General features: G+C 44.2%; 1 protein-coding gene across 14 annotated transcripts in view; it reads left to right on the top strand.

Moving 5' to 3' along the window:
• The window catches only part of GBF1 (golgi brefeldin A resistant guanine nucleotide exchange factor 1), a 180616-nt gene that overhangs the window by 138127 nt on the left and 20130 nt on the right, over positions 1–22359 (top strand). For all 14 annotated transcript variants that reach the window (XM_048856292.2, XM_048856300.2, XM_048856288.2 and 11 more), the window contains 13 exons: positions 3406–3574; positions 3771–3982; positions 4968–5066; positions 5526–5720; positions 6136–6322; positions 9985–10125; positions 11447–11535; positions 15154–15356; positions 15697–15820; positions 16128–16253; positions 16994–17076; positions 21105–21341; positions 22151–22244. In XM_048856292.2, the coding sequence (XP_048712249.1) occupies positions 3406–3574; positions 3771–3982; positions 4968–5066; positions 5526–5720; positions 6136–6322; positions 9985–10125; positions 11447–11535; positions 15154–15356; positions 15697–15820; positions 16128–16253; positions 16994–17076; positions 21105–21341; positions 22151–22244 (1959 nt within the window). The remainder of the gene's footprint in view (positions 1–3405; positions 3575–3770; positions 3983–4967; positions 5067–5525; positions 5721–6135; positions 6323–9984; positions 10126–11446; positions 11536–15153; positions 15357–15696; positions 15821–16127; positions 16254–16993; positions 17077–21104; positions 21342–22150; positions 22245–22359) is intronic.

Raw genomic sequence — 22359 nt, 5'->3', positions numbered from 1 at the left:
GTGAAATCCCTGCAAGCTGCATGGACACTTTTCAAAGACACCATAATAGAGGCTCAAGTTAAATGTATACCCCAAATTTAAAAACACAGTAAAAGAACTAAAAAAGAGCCACCGTGGGTTAACAACCATGTAAAAGAAGTAGTGAGAGATAAAAAGGCATCTTTTAAAAAGTGGAAGTCAAATCCTAGTGAGGTAAAGAGAAAGGAGCATAAACACTGCGAAATTAAATGTAATAAGGAAAGCCAAAAAGGAGTTTGAAGAACAGCTAGCCAAAAACTCAAAAGGTAATAACAAAAGGTTTTTTGAGTACATCTGAAGCAGGAAGCCTGCTAAACAACCAGTGGGGCCCTGGATGATTGAGATACAAAAGGAGCACTTAAAGATGATAGTCATTGCAGAGAAACTAAATGAATTCTTTGCTTCAGTCTTCATGGCTCAGGATGTTAGGGAGATTCCCAAACCTGAGCCGTCTTTTGTAGGTGACAAATCTGAGGAATTGTCACTGATTGAAGTGTCACTAGAGGAGGTTTTGGAATTAATTGAGAAACTGAACAGTAACAAGTCACCGGGTCCAGATGGCATTCACCCAAGAGTTCTGAAAGAACTCAAATGTGAAACTGCGGAACTATTAACTATGGTTTGTACCCTGTCCTTTAAATCAGCTACTGTACCCAATAACTGGAAGATAGCTAACGTAACACCAATATTTAAGAAGGGCTCTAGAGGTGATCCTGGCAATTACAGACCGGTAAGTCTAACGTCAGTACCGGGCAAATTTGTTGAAACAATAGTAAAGAATAGAATTGTCAGACACCTAGAAGAACATAAATTGTTGCGCAAAAATCAACATGGTTTCTGTAAAGAGAGATTGTGTCTTACTAATCTATTAGAGTTCTTTGAAGGGGTCAACAAACATGTGGACAAGGGGAATCCAGTGAACAATAGTGTACTTAGATTTCCAGAAAGCCTTTGACAAGGTCCCTCACCAAAGGCTCTTTTTTCGTAAATTAAGTTGTCATGGGATAAGAGGGAAGATCCTTTCATGGATTGAGAACCGATTAAAAGACAGGGAACAAAGGGTAGGAATATATGGTAAATGTTCAGAATGGAGAGGGGTAACTAGTGGCGTTCCCCAAGGGTCAGTCCTAGGACCAATCCTATTCAACTTATTCATAAATGATCCGGAGAAAGGGGTAAACAGTGAGGTGGCAAAGTTTGCAGACGATACTAAACTGCTCAAGATAGTTAAGACCAAAGCAGACTGTAAAGAACTTCAAAAAGATCTCACAAAACTAAGCGATTGGGCAACAAAATGGCAAATGAAATTTAATGTGGATAAACGTAAAGTAATGGCACATTGGAAAAAAATAACCCCAACTATACATACAATATGATGGGGGCTAATTTAGCTTCAACTAATCAGGAGAAAGATCTTGGAGTCATTGTGGATAGTTCTCTGAAGACGTCCATGCAGTGTGCAGCGGCGGTCAAAAAAGCAAACAGGATGTTAGGAATCATTTAAAAAAAAGGGATAGAGAATAAGACGGAGATTATCTTATTGCCCTTATATAAATCCATGGTACGCCCACATCTTGAATACTGCATACAGATGTGGTCCCCTCATCTCAAAAAAGATATATTGGCATTAGAAAAGGTTCAGAGAAGGGCAACTAAAATGAGTCGGGGTTTGGAATGGGTCCCATATGAGGAGAGATTAAAGAGGCTAGGACTTTTCAGCTTGGAAAAGAGAAGACTAAGGGGGGATATGATAGAGGTATATAAAATCATGAGTGGTGTTCAGAAAGTGAATGAAGAAAAGTTATTTACTTGTTCCCATAGTATAAGAGCTAGGGGCCACCAAAGGAAATTAATGAGCAGCAGGTTTAAAACAAGTAAAAGGAAGTAGTTCTTCACACAGCGTACAGTCAACCTGTGGAATTCCTTGCCTGAGGAGGTTGTGAAGGCTAGGACTATAACAGGGTTTTAAAGAGAGCTGGATAAATTCATGGAGGTTAAGTCCATTAATGGCTTTTAGCCAGGATGGTAAGAAATGGTGTCCCTAGCCTCTGTTTGTCAGAGGGTGGAGCTGGATGGCAGGGGAGAGATCACTTGATCATTACCTGTTAGGTTCACTCCCTCTGCGGTACCTGTCATTGGCCATTGTCGGTAGACAGGATACTGGGCTGGATGGACCTTTGGTCTGACCCAATATGGCCATTCTTATATTCTTATTATTTGTGGTTAGTGAATTGAACTGACTTTTTGGTAACCATGTCTTTCACGATTGTAGAACTAGTAGATCTCACCCTCTCACACCTAGTTTTATTCATAGATTGGAAGAAGAAACAAGCTTTCTTGCTTTTTCAACTCCTAGTTGGTTTCTTAACTCTGAATGAACTAGTCATTGAACTGAACTAGTTGAATAAACTGAAATGAAGAAAATATTTTCTCTGCACTTTCAAAAGAGGCAAATGCCATCAAATGTTGGTTTAGTGTTTCAGCAGACTATAGTTCCAGGTGCTTAACTGGTGTCTTCAGTGGTTTCTTTAAGACTTCGCAACAAACATGTACTGCCTAATATTATTTCTATATGTAATTTATATTATTTTAAATCTATATAAGAAGATTCCAGGATTGTCTGTGTATATCATTCTGAACCCTAGAATGTCAGTAGAGCCAGTGTGATGTGATGGAAACAGCTACAAGCATTGTTGATAGCCCTTTTAGTTTAGAATATCCCCAGGTTCAATCATCACTGGGATTCGTGGTCTACTACCATCCAACTTTTAAGTTCTCAGCCATTTTTAGCTTTATTACACCCACGATTTTATGAATTACACCTGTGCAATAAGAAAAGGAGTACTTGTGGCACCTTAGAGACTAACCAATTTATTTGAGCATAAGCTTTCGTGAGCTACAGCTCATGGCTTTCAGCCACTGATAGATTCTAATGAGTTTAGGCCATAATATGGATTGTCAATGTCAAATGTAATTTTAAATAGGTTTATTTTTAAAAACTAAACCTGTGTTTAATTTAAATTTAAAAATAAAGTTTTGATTTTTTAAAATCAGTTTTTATCTGCCCTACTAGCAGTAAGATTGATTGGGCTGTGGCAGCATCTTCCAAGTGAAGCTGCTGAAGCACTATCATTGTGGACATTTCTAAAGCATACTGAGGCACACACACTCGGCAGTGTTCCCACACTGGCTGTGGGGGATGGACTGTAATTGATGTACAAGGTTTCTTCCGTCTGAATTTTGAGTTCTGCTTTGCTCCCTCATCAGTGCCCGGTGCTAATTTGGCCACTCTAAGTGACTGAGCCTCACCTGCAGCTGGTGCAGTGTTAGTTTACACTTGCTCTGTTTGTTTTTTCCTTGCTTCCCAAATGACTGGTATGAATGAAGAATGAAGGTCTAAGGGTGGAGAAGACCCAGTCGGCCTCAGTAGAGTCTATCCCAGAGGTGCTAGAAGAGTGCACATCTGTGGCAGAACATTCTGACTCTGCCTCTGTTCATGACATGGACTATGTCAATCCCCGAGGAGTACGTTTTACACAGTCCTCCCAAAAAGAAGGTGAGAGTTTTGAAATACTGCCAGTGTCCTTTCTACCTCTGTCTGTGCTACTCCACAGCTTGAGAAATGGGAGATGAGTTCCTGTTCCTGAACTGTTTTCTGTAACATTGTTTCATACTTCTTGATGGGCATCGTTAAGAGATGGGAGCAGACTTGTAGAGGCTCTACATTTTCTTACCTGCTCTTATTTCCTCAGGAATAGCACTGGTCCCCTATGGTCTGCCTTGTATCCGAGAGCTGTTCCGCTTCCTCATCTCCCTCACCAATCCACACGACCGCCACAACTCGGAGGTGATGATCCATATGGGGCTGCAGCTGCTCACTGTTGCTCTGGAGTCTGCCCCTGTTGCAAACTGCCAGTCTCTGCTGGGGCTTGTGAAAGATGAGTTGTGCCGGCACCTTTTTCAAGTGAGTTTGGGCTTCGCCACTGGGTATACAGTGCTAGTGAGTTTTCCTGTGTACCAGGTAGGAATGATAGCAACCCAACACACCTCCCCTGCAGCTCACTTCGGCTAGAACTTTTATTTTGGAAACTGAGGTGTGGTTAGCTGTGATGTACGATCACAAATCTGGTTGCTGTCCCAGTGAGAGGAGAGGGAGTGTCTTTGATAGAAAGAGGCCTTCATAAGAATGTATGCAAGAGTCTATTAGCTTACTGTTGCTGTATATGGGAGAAGATGACACATGGGCACTCTTCCTCCCCCACCTTTCTTGAATCCTTTTCCTCTCATGCAGCAGATATTACTGTTTGATCACTCGTAACCCCCAAACTGGTACCAGATAATTTCCCCTCACCATTTCTCTTCATCAAATTCTCAAATGGTTCTGAAGGGCAGAAACGTCTCCTCTTGATCCCTGTCTTCACCCTCCCTCATTAAAGCAGTAGGTGGAAACCTTCTGCCTTTCTTGCCCCAAGGTAGAGGGTGAGGAAGCTGATTTTAATGAGCTGTCGTGACTGGCTTGGTTCCATTGTCTCAGTAGCTTTGTGACAACACTCTGTGACTTGGCCTGGGAAAACAGGGTTTTGAGATGTATCCCCAAGATGGCAAGTGACCAGTCTGGCAGCAGGTGGAGACTTGGGAATAAGTACTTAATCATTCTTTAGAGAGACATCCTTGGAGGCAGCTAGTCACCTAGCTTTCTGCTCAGAGGAGATATGCATGCTCTACAAATGAGCAAGTCTAACAGTTGAAGGAGAAATTAGAGTTCCCTGGAAGCAGGGGAGGAGCGTTTGAAACATGGCCACTGCCATTCACAGTAGGAGAGATCTTGAGACAGAGGATGGGATTGCTTCCAGAAATAAATCCGTTATGTGATACAACAGTAGCACTACTCACTTGGGCAGATAGTGTAGCTTGGCCTCTCACTCCTTATGTTTCTGTTCCTTGCTCAGCTGCTGAGTGTGGAGCGGCTCAATCTGTATGCAGCGTCCCTCAGGGTATGCTTCCTTCTCTTTGAGAGCATGAGAGAGCACCTGAAGTTCCAACTGGAAGTGAGTTTTTGAAATATAACCGCATGGTCCCCATGGAATAGGTCAATAATAACTGCTTGACATGTGGGGGTATACAGAATGGGAGGGTACAGCCCAAGTACCAATCAGCTAGGTGTTAGTAGCTGTATGGGGGGTTCTGAGGGCTACAGTAAAGTGCTTTTGAAACTGCCTTGCCTCTAACTTTTTGGAATAGTGAATCTCAGTCTTCTGAATGGCAAAATAATTCAGTGACACCCTTAAGAGTTTGCTGTTGAAATGTGTATGAAGTTACTAAGTGTACAGGAACCTGAAGAGGTTCTTCTATTAGAGTGAGCATTCACTAAATGTGGAGGATTTCACACTGTGAAGCATATGTGAAAGGGGAATGCTTAAATCTCCATTTAAAGAGCCCTGAAAGCTCAGTATTGTCTTGCTTTCCTTTCTCTTCCCCTAACCTGAGCTGTCCTGTGTTTCTGCCAGATGTACATAAAGAAGCTGATGGAGATCATCACTGTGGAGAACCCCAAGATGCCCTATGAGATGAAGGAGATGGCCCTGGAGGCCATTGTTCAGCTGTGGAGGATCCCCAGCTTTGTCACCGAGCTTTATATAAACTATGACTGTGACTACTACTGCTCTAACCTCTTTGAGGACCTCACCAAATTGCTCTCCAAGGTCCTGAAAAGGCTCTGCTTTGCCCTTCCCTTCAGCTAGTGCTGCAGACTACAGAACATGAGCTAGAACAGGGCTTGGAAGGAGGTGTAGGTGGGGATGTGGAGAGTAAAGTCTCTCAAGAGGAGGGATGGCAGAGAGTCTGAGAGGAGGGAGAGGAGCAGATGGTGGTGGATGAAAGGTTCTGGTTGAACAGCTTTGTGTGGATAAGAAGGACCACTTAGGTTCTGGAAGATCAAAAGTGGAAGGAGTACAGTAAGGATAAGCGGGGGAAGATGAGTGGGAGTTCTCAAAAAGTTATGTGGAAAGTTTGGGGGGGGTTGTATTGTACATTTACCTTTTTAGAGCACTGGGACAAAGTTGCCTTGAAGGGTGTTAAATCTGAGACCATCTGACATTCAACTCCTTGATTTCCCAGAATGCCTTTCCAGTTTCTGGACAACTTTACACTACTCACCTGCTGTCTCTTGAGGCATTGCTGACAGTGATTGATAGCACTGAAGCACACTGCCAGGCCAAAGTGCTCAGCAACATCCACCAACAGGAGAAGGAAGTGATCAAACCCAGCACAGAAACTGCCAGTAGCACCAAAGAAACGAGCAACAGTGAGACCCTTCTTTTTAATATCTCCATGTTCAGCCCTAGCTTTATTCTAAACCCACTTGTATGCCTCCATTTGGTCACTCAGCAAGTGAACTCCAAGAGAATGTATTTCCATTCTTCCAGTTTCATGCTTTCCAATATACTTTAGCATTTAAAACCTTGATGTCAGACCACTCCACTTCAGGGACTCGGTCACTGGCAACTGAAATCAAGGAGACTGAGCTCACTGTCTATCCCAAGATACGGTCTGGAGAGGGCAGGAGGCATGGTCATATCTATTAACAGTTCTATAGACATCTCTGGAATGCTCTTCTGCTCCATGAATGCTACAGTCCATCTGTGGCATCCTTCAGAACAAAATGTTTAATGTGTATATGCGCGTGTGCGCTAACCTTGCTGCTGGTGCTGTTCCACTTAGAGCATGTTGCCCTTTCTTTGAAAACATACTGTTCTTTGAGAGATTGTCCACATGGTGTCCACCCCTCCTGCCCCTCATATGAAGAATCAGTGCCGTTTACCGACTCTGGCAAAAGTCCACTCCAAGTGCCTTTTTTGCGTAGGAGAGGGACATATCCCTGAGTGATGTTCCAAACGTCATTCCTTCTCTAAGTAGACTCAGAAAGCTAGATCCTCTGTGCAATCCTCTGGATGCCAAAAGGAAGGATGCAGCGTTTCCCAATTAGTTATCCAATTAGGGAGGATACAGCAGAACCACAGCACACAGGACAGCACTATCTTTAGAGGTATACTCCTCTTAATCCCCATCATGACACAGTAGGGAGTCATCTCCTAAGTACCCTCTCTCACCCCTTGCGTAGCATAATTGGAATCAAGAAAGTACTCTAAAGAGGGTTCTGTCAGGCTTTCATTCAAACCAATCTGTAATGTATCTGTGTTTTTTTTTTTTTTTCCTAAAACCTCATTTTTCTCTGGGAGAGACTGAACTTCATATCTTGGCCATTTCAAGGGACTTGCTATACTATCTTCAGAGGGCAAAGTCTTTCAGACTGTCCCTCTGTTCTTTTATCGCCTCTCTGGTGCTTCAAAGGTCAAGCCATCTCTTCCCAGAGAACGTAAAAATGTATCACATCGTGTACATCAATAGATCACATGATATTCTATGATATTCCTCTTCCTTCAAATATAGAAAGCTCATTCTACGAGAGCAAAAAGTGCAACCTATGCATTCCGCATCCAAAATTTACAAGGCAGTATGAGGAGTAATCCGCTTTCTTTGATATAAAAATTAAGCCCTTGATCTGGCTGCAAGATCAGATGCAAAAATTTGGCAGAGCAGTGTTACTGTCACTGTTCAGTTAGTGACAGTGAAGGCTCCTCAATCACACTTTCCAGATGGGGCACTGCTTAGCAGTCACCTACAGTGGTATCTACCCTATCAAATTTTCAAAGAAAAGGAAGAGATTACTTCCCTAATAGTGATTGATTGTGGTTCTTTGAGGTGGTGTCGTCTCTGTGGACCCTCTTTATTTGGGACTCTGTATTACTAAAGGAAGTGAGGGGATGGTTGTGGTCGCTCTGTCCTTTTTGCCCTCAAGTGGGAGGGTATACATGGTGTGGGCACAGCCCAACAGATACTGCTATTCAAAAGATTTCAGTGTCACATGCACGTGCACCTACAGTGGGGTCTGTGCAGATGACAACATCTTGAAGTACCACAATTACTATAAAGTAAATAACCATTTGTTACACAGAATCTTTTGCAAGTGGGATACCTATTAATAGACTGGTTCACCACAGTTCAGAACAAGAACGGACAGATCTGCTTTATAGAGGTCTCCAGTCTGGACTCCCTGTCACTTGCCTTTCTCATCCTTTGAACACCAGAACTGATGTGCTTTCCCCCTCCCAATCCTCATGATGCTGAGGAGATGAGGCAAGTTGCTGAATCAGTGATCATGATAGCCCTGGCATGGGCAAGGCAGTTCTGGTATTCAGATCCAGTGAACCTCTCATCACCGCTCCCAGTCACTTTGCCCACTGTGCCTGATGTAGTCTTACACAACAATGGTCACATCCTACAGCTGCACCCAGCATCATTATGTCAAACAGCCTGGATGCTGGCTGGCTGATATCTGTCCAAAGAAGCTGTTCAGCTGTAGTTCAGAATGTTCTCCAAAGCAGGAGAGCCTCAGCTAGACTGAGTTACAAAGCTAAGTGGAAGAGGTGTTCTGTATAGGCATCTGAGCACAAGCTGTCTCCCTTGACAACACTCATTTAAACAATACTGGATTATTTTATCCCTGAAACAGTTGGGACTTCTGTTTGTTCCACAGGGGCCCAACTAGCAGCAATATTTGCACATCCCCCTCCTATCTTGGGCCACACTGTATTTTATCATCCTACAGGGGCTAGATTCCTTAAGAGCCTAACTCATGTTTTATCCCGGGTTTGGGAGACCTCATGCTCTTGGGATCTCACTATAGTATTAATGTGTTTGATGGGTCTCTCCTTTGAGCCCTTAGTAACCTGTTCCTTTTACCACCTACAATGAAGAGTTCCTTTTTAGTAGCCATTACATCAGTTCAGGTAGGGGAGAGTCACACGTGCCTGGTGGGTCCCCCTTATAATAGTGTTTGATAAGAACAGGGTCACTCTTAGGCTTCATCCCAAGTTCTTGCCCAGAGTTGTTTCAGGGTTCCATATGAACCAGTTTATTCATATTCCAGTCTTCTTCCCCAAGCCTCATTCAACTCCCTGGAAGCTAAATTTCCCATGCGTGATGTAGTAAGGGCATTGTCATACTACGTTACCAGGACAAAATCATTCAGGAACTCACCTGGACTGACTGTGACCTTTGCAGAGGGTGTTAAGGTTCAGGTAGTATTCTCCAACTGTATAAGGACGTTTTATGAATTAGCCAGGTTAGATCCACCTACTCACATTCGAGCTCATTTAACTGGACCTAATGCAGCCTCTGTTGCCAGTTTGAAGAATGTCCCTATTTCTGAAATTTCTGGGACAGCTATAGAGAGCTTGGTTCAAACATTTACAAGACACTATACTTTTGTGAAGGCCTCCACATCAGATACTTATTTTGTTCTGCAGTTGTTATTTTAAGCAAGTCTACTAGCACCCATCTCCAACCAAACTGATAATTGCTTACTCACCAACGGTGGGATCTGTGTGGAAAATCACTTGAAAAAATGGTTACCTATCTTACAGGTTCTTTGAGATGTGTTGTCAACACAGATTGCTCAACCTTCTCTGCTACCACAAAGTCTTTCTCTTCTGGGATTCTGTATTGGAAAAGGAACTGAGGGCAGTTAGACCCATTCTTCTCTTAATACCCTTGGGTGTGTCAGTTCCTTCACCAATACGAAATCTTAGAGAAGGAACTGGCGCACCCAAGAATGTAAAGGGCAGAGTGGATCCAGCTGCCCCTCAGTTCCTTTGTCAACACAGAGTCCAAGAGAAGCAGGATTTTGTAGTAGCTGGGAAGGAGTGGGGTCACAAAATCAATGAGGACAACACACTTCAAAGTCTCTCAGTTCCTATAAGGTCAGTAACTTGTCTTTTCTTTTGGTAAGACATGCAAAGGCCTTCAAGTGGTGAACAGCAATTAAAGTAAAAGGCATTATGATTATTCAGAAGCTCTTGTTCATCTTCTATTGCTGATTTCTCTTGCCTTCTCTTTTGCCCACAGACAATGAGAGAGTGCTGAGTGAAGGGAAATCTCCCAGTGTGGTCACAGAGCTGTCCGGGGCATGCCCGCCCACCAGTGGGTGTCTTATGGCTGACCAGATGAAGCAGGGTTGCCAGGATTTGGAGGGAGGAAGTGATGCAGGTAATGGTCCCCACAGGACCTTGACTCTAACTGAACATCTGTATGCAGGGAATGGTTCAGACCTATGTTCTTTGGTATTAATACCTTATAGTGGACTGTGCTACCCATGTTAACGGAACCTGATCAGAGCCAGAAGTACATATGCATGGGATGTTCAAGTTACTCTAGATGTGGTGTATTTGACAGAGCATGGCTACTCTAGATGTTTGTATGTGTGGAGAGAGTTGGAACTGATGAGTCCCCTTTGCTTGTAGCAAAAACACATGAGATTTGCCCTTGTTGGTAGCATTTTCAACAGATAGTCAAGGTTAGCACAGCACTCTCTAAGAGAGGATCATCAGTCTCAGGCTGCAACAGCCCTAGAGGAGGCAGAAAAATAAACAGGGTGTGTGAAATTATCATGGCTGAGAAGCTCCTTTGCATGTGAGTGGTACTGGAGCTGCTGAGCAGTGTAGCAAAGCGATGACTCACAGATAAGACGCCTCCTGCTGGTTGTCTTGGGAATTAGCTTTTTCCAGCCTTCGGAGTGCCCTCTGCAGGCTGGTGTCTCGCCTGCCGCTGGCATCTGTGTCCCTCTCGGACCCTGGTGCCCTTTACCTTGGGGTTCTGCCCCAGCAGTAGCCCCACACTCTGGGTCTCCCCTTCCTGTGGAACCTTCAATCCTCTAAACCCACCTTGCTTCAGTGGCTACTGCCAGTCATCATCTAATCCCCACTCATTGGGGCAGACCGCAGTGTAATGGCCACTCATCATTGGCAAGGGGTTAGGACCAGCTGCTTCTGCCTCTGCCCCTCTGTAGCCCCAGTACCTTTCTGGGCCTTTACCAAGGCCTCCAGCCTCGGGATTTACCAGGCTGGAGATCCCCAGCTCCCTTTGCCCTTCCCCAGCGCTGCTCCACCTCACGTACCTTGCTCCCAGGCAGCTAGCCCTTCCCACTCCAGGGCTAGAGTGAGCCTCCCTTGCTTCTGGCCCTTAGCCCTCTTATAAGGGCCAGCTGGGCCCTGACTGAGCTGGCCCCAGCTGTGGTCAGCTGCTCACTCAGCTTCCCTGACCTGTTCTCACTCCTCTTCTCCCAGCCGCAGCCCCCTGCAGGGCTGCTTTTACTATTGGCTCCCCAGGGCTGTTTTAACCCCTTCAAAGCTGGAACGTTGTGTGTGGTGGGGCACCTGGAGGTAGTACAGTATAGCATTGGCAGAAGGGGCAGTGCAGCAGGACTTTGTGATTGCATGGAGGCACTGAAAAATCATTCAGTGCACCATAGTGAGTGATGCTGTTGTGGGGGAGGGTTTGGCTATAATGACACTTTCACTTTCCTTCCTAGCCGAGAAGAACATTCCCAGGAAGCCCACTCGGTTTTCCTGCCTCCTGCCCAGAACTCAGGAGCTGATGGAAATTAAGAGCAAAAAGAAGGTGCGGTCTGTTAACATACTGTAAATTGGTTCTCTGGACATCGTCCCTGTTTCTTCTTCCATAAAATATTTACATTTTGGCCTGCTGTGATTAATCAAACCTTTAGAATGTTCGTTTGAGACCTTTGGGTGTATAATGAATTGAGTAGTCACACACTGAGGACCAAACTGCATCAGAGGAGGCCAGGCAGTGTCTTAAGGAAACAGGTATTATTTTGTGTCTACTTTGAGTTTCACTCTGGTAGGGGTCTGAGTTACTGGAGGTGCTGGGGAAATTTCATGCCTGAACTTGTACTCTGGATCCATGGTGCTCCAGGCTATTGGAGGCCACTGGGGAAACTGCTGGGCCTAATGTTAATGGAGATGGTCAACACCTCCTTCAAGAAGGGTGGGTTGCTTGCTACTCTTACCGAAGCATCGGTACAGCCTGGTCTCAAGAAGCGCCCATTTGAAAATGGCATTCTGGCCAATTATATTGCTTTAATCTCCTCTTTGTGGGTAAAATAATTGACAGATTGTGACAAGATAACTCTTCCCATATCTAGATGCCTCAATTTCTTTGACCCTTGTTAATCTAGGGTCCAATCTGAGTTTGGCACAGAGACTGCACTTGCTTAGTAGTTGGTCTCCTCCTCAAGCTGGATGGAGGTCAGGTGTCCATGCTGGTGATGGTAGATCTATCGGCTGTCTTTGATATCAAAAGCAAGACGGTGTTGACATGCCTGCTGACCCCAGAGTAGGAGGGAGTGGATGTGGCTGCTCTGAGATCCCAGAGGATAGCGTTGAGTAATTGCTCTTCTTTCACTAGTGCGCTCATGTGGAGTTCTGCTGGGTTCCATCTTGTTTTCCCTCTCACTCAGGCTTGGTCTACTCCTAAGTTAGATCAACCTAGCTATGTTGCTCAGAGCTGTGAAAAATATCATGCCCAGTGCGACATAGTTAGGTTGACCTAAGCCCCGCTGTAGACCCAGCTGGGTCCACAGAAGACCTAGATACTGCCTTTCGGAGGGTGGATTAATCATATCAGTGGGAGAACTCCTTCCATTGATGTAGGAGGCATCTGCACTATGGTGGCACAGCTGCACCACTGTAGCTGAGCTGTTGTAATACAGACATACATTCAGCATATATATGAGTCTGTTAGGAGGCATAGAGAGGAAGCGTGGGTTGTGATGTTTTCAGTATGAGTAACAGAGACCCAGTCCAGATGAAATTGAGTGGTGTTGGTAGGCTGGGGCAAGCAATCAAAAGATATGGTGATTTTAACTATCCCTTTATGGGTGGTTGCAACTTGGGTTGAGTGAGTTGGCTTTCAGTGGTGGTCAGGATGGCTTTTTACACTTGCATCTGGCTAGAAGGCTGCAAACTTTTCCCGCCAATGAAGATTTCACTACTGTGATTCATGCCTTTGTCACCTCAACTAGATTATAATGTGCTTTCTTGGGGCTATCTTACATCTATTCAGAAACAAAGTTGTCACAAAATGTAAATGTGCAGGGTATTTCACTGTGAGCGCTTTACATCTGTGCCTTGTGATCTGTTTTGGCTGCCTGTGGGTTTGAGTAGAGTTTAAGGCATTGGTTCTGATTTAGACAGCTCTGAACTGTGTGGGACTGTCTTGCAGTACCTCAGATCCCCCTTCCTTCCCATAACTAATGTAAGAGCTGTACTTGGAGCTGCCTCAGTTATAAGGGAGGGAATTGTTGGAAGGATATTATCTATAATGGACTTTCCGCTTTGGAATTTGCTCTCCTCCCTTGGTCTAAAAAGGACCAAATTTGTTGACTTTCACATTCCACTGTAAGGCTGCTTTTTATGGAGGTTGTTGGGGAGAGGAGGTTGTTTAAGGATCACTGTTTAAGAAAGGTGGATCACATCTTTTACTGAGAGGTTTAATTAGCCATATATCATACAGGTTATTAAATATTTTTTTAGATAACTGTCAAAGGTGCCTAGAGTCTGGAATAGACACCTTTTTTTGGTCCTGCAGCTCCAAATACATAGTAGTGATTTTCCACACTGAGGTAACCCCTCAGACTGTGTAGGCTAGGTAGGTACTTGGGCTTCATCACAGCAGCATTTGTGCATCTCTCAAACATTAACAGATGTTATCCTGACTGCATACCTGTGTTTTCTACACTACAGGAGCTGTGTACTTCACTGTACTTTGAGAAGGTTCACACAGACATACATGGGGGCATAGAGAGGAGTGGGCGATGGGCTCTGCGGTACTGAGAGCCCAGGGGAGTTAGAATTGGGATGGTCATGAATTTAGTTCACTAGGTCATTGCTCGCGGTTTCATGGTGATGGGGACTAACAGGGAACTGACATTTATTCTGGGGCTTTAGTAAAGTTCATGTAGCTGTTTGTGCGTTTGGTTTTCTTAACACTACAAAACCTTCAGTTAACCCTTCCTTAACCAGGTGCTCTATTGCACTGTAGACATTTTGTTATATAATCCTGGTTCCTGAAGCACAAATTGTTCAAGTATAAACAGAATAGAGTTGTCTTTTTTAAAAAAAAAAAAAAAAAAAAAAGCCATTTGTTTTATCGTCCCAGACTCTGGTTTTGCTTGTCCTGATAGAGCTCTAGATGTTCCTGCCTCACCTGCTGAACTCTTTATAATTCTTACTTCTCTAACTCCTGGTCTACACTAGTAATTTACACTAACTGTGTCTCTCAGGGGTGTGAAAAATCCACATATACCAATGTAACCCGCTGTATAAACAGTGCTAAGTTGACGGAAGAATTTTTGTGTGGACCTAGCTACCACCTCTCGGTGAGGTGGATTGTCTACGCTGTCAGGAGAACCCCTCCCATCGGCATAAGTAGTATCTACATACCCCAAGCCCTTAGTGTCTTTTGCTTCTGTGTGCCACATAGGTGCATAGGACTCTTGCTACCTGTACTCCTGTCAGTGGTTTAGAATGAGATTCCAGTAGTCCAAAAATACTAGATAACAGTGGCTACTGTTGTAGAGGAGTGGCCCTGATCTCCTGCCATTTGTTCGGAGTTCATCTTGCAGCTTCCTCTGCTTTAGTTGAATAGCAGTGTTGGGGAGGGCGGGATATCCTGTAGTATCAGAATTAGTCACTGGGTGAGACTTGAAGCTTTTTGTGGTTTGTGCTGTTCACTGTTGTTTTGTTGTGTCTCTGAGGGAGGTCTGCAGATCTTCTGGCTTTGGGTGATCCCTCTTCCAAGATCACACAAGTATAACAACAGGTTTCAGAGGAACAGCCGTGTTAGTCTGTATTCGCAAAAAGAAAAGGAGTACTTGTGGCACCTTAGAGACTAACCAATTTATTTGAGCATGAGCTTTCGTGAGCTACAGCTCAACATCTGATGAAGTGAGCTGTAGCTCACGAAAGCTCATGCTCAAATAAATTGGTTAGTCTCTAAGGTGCCACAAGTACTCCTTTTCTTTTTACAAGTATAACAATGTATTCAGTCCTGAAGTCAGTCATATTTTTCACAGTGCCTTTGAAGTAATTTTGTTTTGTGGCTTTTGACCCCCTAGAGCACCTGTAAGTAAAAAGTGGAAGTGAATCTCCATAGAGAGGTTCTCCGCTTTGTAGGGCTCTTCAGCCAAACTGGTAACTGTTAGCTTGCCTCCTGCAGCTCCTGATAACTGGCACAGAGCAGTTCAACCAGAAGCCAAGGAAAGGGATACAGTTTCTTCAGGAGAAGAGTCTTCTGGCCATCCCCATGGACAACAATGAGGTGGCCCAGTGGCTGCGAGAAAATCCCCGGCTAGACAAGAAGATGATTGGGGAGTTTGTGAGTGACCGTAAGAACATAGACTTGCTGGAGAGCTTTGTGGGGTGAGTATTTTTCCATAGTTGGTGTCTGATGTATTTGGTCACAAAGGGGAACTGGTTCAGGAGCTAAACAGACCACCAGCTACTATGACCACTGTTCCTCCTTCGTCACTCCTGTCCACTGGCTGTTATTGGTGACCTTACCTTCTGCTTTCTTCCACCCACCACTCTTGTCCATCTCCCTCTGCTCCCTGCCCACCCGTCGGTATGGCTCATTCCTGTATGTTGATCCTCAGTGTTTTCCAGTCAATAAATCTGTGAGTGCACACATGCCTTGTTTTGTCTGCCCTGCCTTCTTCTCCTGTCTGTTTGTGTCTCTCCTAGCATTTTGCTCTTATTGCAGGACTTTCAATTTCCAAGGCTTAAGACTGGATGAAGCATTACGGCTTTACCTAGAAGCATTTCGCTTACCAGGAGAGGCGCCGGTGATTCAGAGGCTATTGGAAGCCTTCACAGAACATTGGCGGGTGCGTACTGGGTGGGAATAAATTATGCTCCATCCACCCATTGTGTATGTTTGCTATCCTTGACATGTCAAATCACAGGGTGAATCTGACCTCTTTTGAGCTCCCGGTGTTCTATAACATTACTGTGTAGGTGGGGGATGGCACAGTACTTACTTCTGGGGCATTGTCCAGAAGCTGGGAGTAGAGTTCTGATTTTTCAGCCAGTCCATTTGTTGGATTCTGTTGTGCAGGCAGGAAAATGGAGATCTCAAGTCATGTGTGCATCTGTCTCCTGTGGATCTGACTTGTGGCTGTATTTGCCTTTCAGAAATCAAATGGCTCTCCATTTGCTAATAGTGATGCCTGCTTTGCCCTGGCGTATGCAGTTATTATGCTGAACACTGACCAGCATAACCATAATGTCCGCAAGCAGAATGTTCCAATGACCCTAGAGGTGAGAACAGATTCCCTGCACGTGGCTGTTATGCTGCCTCTTACTTCTCTTCATTTTAGGAGCACGGAGTTCTGTTTTCACCTTTCTGGCTTTTTTCCGTTTGCTGTTCCTTCCATCTTCTGTTTAGTCTGTCCCACTCATCACTCTTCGATGTACTGTAAATAACAGTAGTGTTGGGGTTAAGTACAAGAGTTACGCAGTCTGAAGAAATGAAAGCTAAGCAGTAACATGCAGGGAAGGTTTGAATTGCTTTTACTCTGTAAACACAGTTTCGTGACCTGCTGTACCATAAGAACTAGTAAGAATGAAAAGAAGCAATAGAAAAAAGACTAGTCGATTAGAGAAGTGATGCTAAGTGAATAAGCACCTGGGGAAGTGCAGAGAGCTCAAAGTGATGGCACAGTGTTCTTACAAAGGTGGTGTATTTGTCATCCCAACGCACAATTGAAGCTAATCACATGTAACATTAATGGACCATCCCCATGTAATATTACCTATCAGCAGGTGGGATGGAGGCTACTGAACGCTCCCATGCCACTAAAAGGATTATTCAATACTCCCTGAATTATAATATATTGGTCAGTGTTTCTTGAGTCCCAGGAAAGGCAAGCAAACAATTAATGAGACCCATGGAGTCTGCAAGCTGCATATGGGCCTCTGAGTTGCTGAGTGCCACTTAAGTTAGTGTTTTTGAAATATTCTTAAGAGAATCATCTTGGTACTAACTGTAATGTTCCCAGGAATTCCGGAAGAACTTGAAGGGGGTGAATGGAGGCAAAGACTTCGAACAGGACATACTGGAGGACATGTACCATGCCATCAAGTAAGTATTCAGCCTTCTATCGCATTTCCATGTATGCACCGAGCAAAGCGGCTCTGTTTTGGTCTGAGAGACCTCTGGAGCACAATTAGAGAGAATTCTGCTGATCATGTGCCAGTCTGCCTTGAACCATCTTCCATCTTAATCTGGGGCTGTGGTAATAGGCTCGTCACAGTTATTGAATTGGATTTGTGTAGTTGGAACCTTGCCATGGTATTTTAATCTGCAAGACTTAAGATAAAGATTTTTTTAAAAAAAACATGGCTTCTATCAACATGTGAAGGAATGGCAGCGTGAGAGCGGTACATGTGAGATACTGTAGCTAAGAAACCACTCCTCTGGGTCAGGCTTCCAACTGTATTAGAACTTGTAGCGCCAGAGGCGGTGTCCCTCCCTGATGCTGCATTGGTGCCCTGAGATGGTGTGGCCAGGTCTTGGTCTTGTATATTCTGCTTTTGCATTTGTCCTTTTCTCTCTCATGAAACTGTCTGCTCCTGGTCTCTGCTCCCCATCCCTGGGGCTCCTGGCACACAGACCGCTGCTTGGGGGAATTCCTGACTGCTGTGGTCCTTTCATGCTCAGAGTTGGCTGGGGTGGGGAGGCTTTAATAACTGCTCAGAAGTTATCGTATTCAGTAAATCCAGGCCCAACCACTTTGAAGCTAAGGGGATTACAGCTTTGAGGAGGCAGGATGTGACTCTGACTCTCAGCTGGTTTCAGTCCGTGATTGCGTGCAACAGCTGGGTCTAGAAACGAGGCGGACTTCTTAGTCCGGCGCTCCCTTTCAAGTCTCCTCCAGAAGCAGGGTTATGCAGGCACCTGTGCTAAGTACCTAGAAGTTCAAGAGGCATCTCCAGATTTCAGCAAATAAATTGTAGTTTTGATCAGTGTCTATTGCTTGATGGGGTTCTCCTCCCTTCAAACAGAGTTCAGAGAGTCTTCAGAGATCTTTTGTTTGTCTGATGACTCTATCCCAGAACCAGCCCAGTTTTTGTAGTCAGTCCACAGGCTGTCTTATGGCTCTGTTAAGAGCACTGATGCTAGGACAGCCTGGCGTACACAGTCTTGCTCCGTTATGGAGGTGCTGTCATGACTCAGTAGTTAAGATGGAGGCTTTTTGCACTTAAAGTAGAGATTCAGACTGTCATGTAGATGAAGAATATTGCATATCCTCTTCAAAATTACAGCACTTGTGCTCTGGGCACAGAATTAAATTTCTGAGAATTTCCGAGTAAATCCATTAATTTATTTGAGTTAAAATTAATCAAAATATGGGTCCTTTAAGAAACTTTTTGTTGGGTATCAAACTGTTTGTTTCAAACATAACAGTCTCTTCAAACTTTCCCTACAGTTGAAATTTACTGCAACCTTATGTGTAGGCCATATTACGAATTTTTTAAGTTAAAGGTCACTTTTTGCGATTGGTTTTCATAAGTGGAAGTTTCTTCAGCAGCTGAAGAATGTCCTTGCATAGAGAATTCCACAAAGAACTGACCTCTTTCAAAATGGTTGATATCTTCTAATGTCATTGGGACTGAGGCCACAGTCTGCCCTCAGTTAGGTGGGGCAGGGAGGGTAAATTAATATCTTTTATTGGACCAACTTTGGTTGGTAAGAGAGACAAGCTTTTGAGCTGTCACAGAGCTCTTTTTGGGGTCTGGGAAATGCACTCAGTGTGTCACAGCTGAATACAAGATGGAACACGTTTGTTTCGCATAAGTAGTTAACACATCTTATAAGGGACCATTCCAGGTGAAGGGGCCTGTTCACACCTCTCCTGTCATAGCAGGCAAAAGGAGGGCGGGAGGAAGTAGGGGTAGTGTGTTAGTGGTTTATAGATTGTTGTAATAAACCATAAATCCAGTGTGTCTGTTAAGTTCATTATTTTTAGTGTCTAGCAAAGTTTTTAATTTAAGCTCCCAGGTTTGTCTGTCCAAAATGTTTGTGCAAGTTTCCTTTGAGAATGAGGGCTGAGAGGTCAGATACAGACTGATGAAACTTTTCACTTCGTGAAAAGTGTTCACCCACAGGTGATAGGGTGTTTTTTGTTTTTTATCATTTTTCCGTGAGGGTTCATTCAAGAGCATGGTGATCGTCTGGTTTCACCCACATAATTGTTGGGGCATCTAGTACACTGGATGAGGTACAACACATGTTGTGATACGAATGGTTAGGACCCATGGATCCTTCAGGGTGTGTTGTGGGGAGTGTTGACCATCATAGCAGTGGAGATATGTCTACAAGTTTTGCATCCATTGTTCTGGCAGAGTCTGGTTCTGCTTTAAGTTGGTGTGTTGTTGGGAACTTGCTTCTGATGATGAGCTCGGAGAGATTGGGTGGTTTTGGGAAGGCCAGAAGAAAGGGTTCAGGAAGGATTTCTTTCACGATGTTGTCCCCATTGAGTATGGGTTGTAATTGTTCAGTGATACCCATATGGGTTCCAGTGTGGGGTGGTAGATGGCCACTGGGGGTGTGCAGTTCAGGGGGGAGGGGAGGTTATTGCTGTATTGAAGCAGGTTCTCTTGGGTGGCCCATTCCATGATGTGATCTACCTCTCGTGGAGTGTCCTTGTTTGGTGAAGGCGGTTTTGAGTGTATTAAGTTGTGTATCCCTGACTTTCTCCTTTGGAGCATATTCTGTGGTACCTGAGTGTCTGGCTGTAGATGTCAAATTTTCTTAGTATATTTGGGGTGTTTACTAGATCTGTGAAGGTAGGTGTGGTGATCTATGGGTTTCTTGTATATAGTGTCAGTAGAGTTCCATTATTGAAGCTGATCATGGTATCCCGGAAGTTGATGCGAGTGTGGGAGTGTTCTAGAGAGAGTTAAATGGATGGGAGAGTTTGGTGGTTGGTGAAGTTGTGGTGGAAAGCTGAGGCTTTAGGTCGTCTGTCCAGAAGATGAAAATATCATTGATGTATCTTTGGTTTCATGGTGCATTTGTCCAGAAATTCTTGTTCAAGGTGGCCTATGGAGATATTGGCATATTGGGGAGCCATCCTAGTACCTATGGCTGTTCCCATAGTTTGGATAAAGTGTTTGTTGTTGAATATAAAATTTTTATGGGTGAGGTTGAAATGGATGAGTTTGGCAATGTTTGGGGTGGATAGCTGAGTGTTATCCATTATCTTGTAAAGATCTGAGGCAGGTAGCAATGCTGTCGTGAGGGATGTTGGTGAATGGGGAGGTGACATCCATGATGGCAAGGATAGTGTTCTCAGGGATTTTGTTAATGTTGTGGTGTTTCTGGAGGAAGTAGGTAGTGACCTCAGTTGGGTGATCATTTTGAGAAGGGCATCTATCTCCTATTGGTCTTCACGTGTCACCCTTGTGACACCAAAAGTAGATAAAATATCTCAATGTTTTTAGATTAAACTGATTTTTATCCTAGGACTTCAAATGCTACTATGCATTAATCATAATTGTATGGTTAATGCATAGTGTTTCTATAGGGAAAAGTTAAGGGTATTTGCATGCCTTAACTGTAGATTTCCGTGCCTTAACATGTTCAGATTTCTTCTAAGTTTAATGCTAACTTTGAATTTCCTGGCTTTATAGTGCTTGATTTTGGTATAATCACAACATCCCTGATGTTTTTACCCTAAATTACCCATATGTGCTCTTTGCTATAATGCCGTATTAACTTAGTTTTTGTCTGGGAATGCATAAGCTACCTGTGCGAAAGATGAATGGGGTCCTAAAGGAGAAAGAGGATGCTGAGCTGCTAGTTATCAGGTGTCCTGGCTAATTCCAGTTTGGTTAACTGCATTATGCTCTAAATTCCCTCTTCAGTTTTAGACAGAGATGGATTCTTCGCAACGCTACACAGCTGCTTAGGTCAGGAAGTGGAGTGCTGTTAACAGATTTTCCATTCCAACTCCAGTATGCGTGCACTTGAATGGTGGGCAAAGTGATCCCAGGGCGTGCATAGTTTGTGATGTGCTTTGAGATCTTTTATAATGAAAGGCACTGTGTAAATTTTAGATTTTTTCATTCTGAGCCAAACCTAACCTTTCCTTCCATCCCTGTTAGAAATGACGAGATAGTGATGCCAGAAGAGCAGACGGGCCTAGTGAAGGAAAACTACATATGGAATGTACTGCTGCATCGTGGTGCTACTGATGAAGGCATCTTCCTGCACGTGCCTCCAGGAAGCTATGATCACGATCTCTTCACCATGACTTGGGGCCCCACCATTGCAGCCCTGTCCTACGTTTTTGACAAGAGCTTAGATGAAACAATCATCCAGAAGGCTATCTCTGGCTTCAGGTAGCCCTACTCTTCCTCCGCAGAGATCTAGTAGGCTTCCAGTCTGTGGGTGTAAATCATCCCCATTTTGGGCAGTATCTCCTATCTGCCAGCTGGAGGGAGCATAGAGAAGATCAGCTGTTGGCTTTCCCTAGCAAGTAGAAGCTTTTGCTCCCAGCCTGCAGCCCCACATTACTGGCTAGTGCTCTTCCCTGGGCTTGTGTAGATCCAGTCCTTAAAGGCTTCTGATTGGTACCACTCAATCTTTGTCTGGTCTACATTGTTGTAATAAATTATTTAAAGTGATTGAGCACCATTTAAACTTAGTTGTGGCCAGGATAGGTCCTAGCATGTTTTTTGGCCAAGCTAGTTCTCAAAAAACCCTCCCTAGACAGAGCAGTCTATATTGGGGGGGTCTTTGGTCACAGCTGGGTTCAAATTAGGTATGAGCACATTTTAAAAGCTCAGTTATTACACCATTGTATCCAGGGCCTTTTTGAACTTTGAACCTCAACACCATGAACAAATTGACCACCTGTACTTTTATGCTAAGGTTTGAACTGGGGACCTTGGTCCTGTCTGCCTGGGCCTCTGAGGCTGCAGTTTGTTTTCTGGACCAGCACAAGGAAATATCAGGATCTCTGCACCTGCCAGTAGTTTGTGCTGGAGGGTGGCAGCACAGAACAGAGATGGGTTGCTAATACTGGCATGTATTGTGAGATGCAGGGGAATGGTCCTGCATTGTCAGTGAAGAGGGAACCTGACCTGGGGTTCTAGACTGGGAGCGTCCTGTGCTGTTGTGGTTACATTGCTTGTGGTTTGTCTTTCAGGAAATGTGCAATGATTTCTGCACACTATGGCCTGAGTGATGTGTTTGACAATCTCATAATTTCTCTCTGCAAGTTTACTGCCCTCAGCAGCGAGGTGAGTTTGTGGGGAGGGATCTGGAAGCAGATACTTGTATATATCATCTTCTGTCTCAAAGTTTCTGTTGTGGAGAGGTTAACTTTTACATGTGATGACATCCCCTGCAGATATA

This window comes from Caretta caretta, chromosome 7 (genome assembly GCF_965140235.1).
Source record: "Caretta caretta isolate rCarCar2 chromosome 7, rCarCar1.hap1, whole genome shotgun sequence".
Classification (NCBI taxonomy): Eukaryota; Metazoa; Chordata; order Testudines; family Cheloniidae; genus Caretta; species Caretta caretta.
Note: the sequence above shows the minus strand (reverse complement) of the source record. Positions and strands in the feature narration are given on the sequence as shown.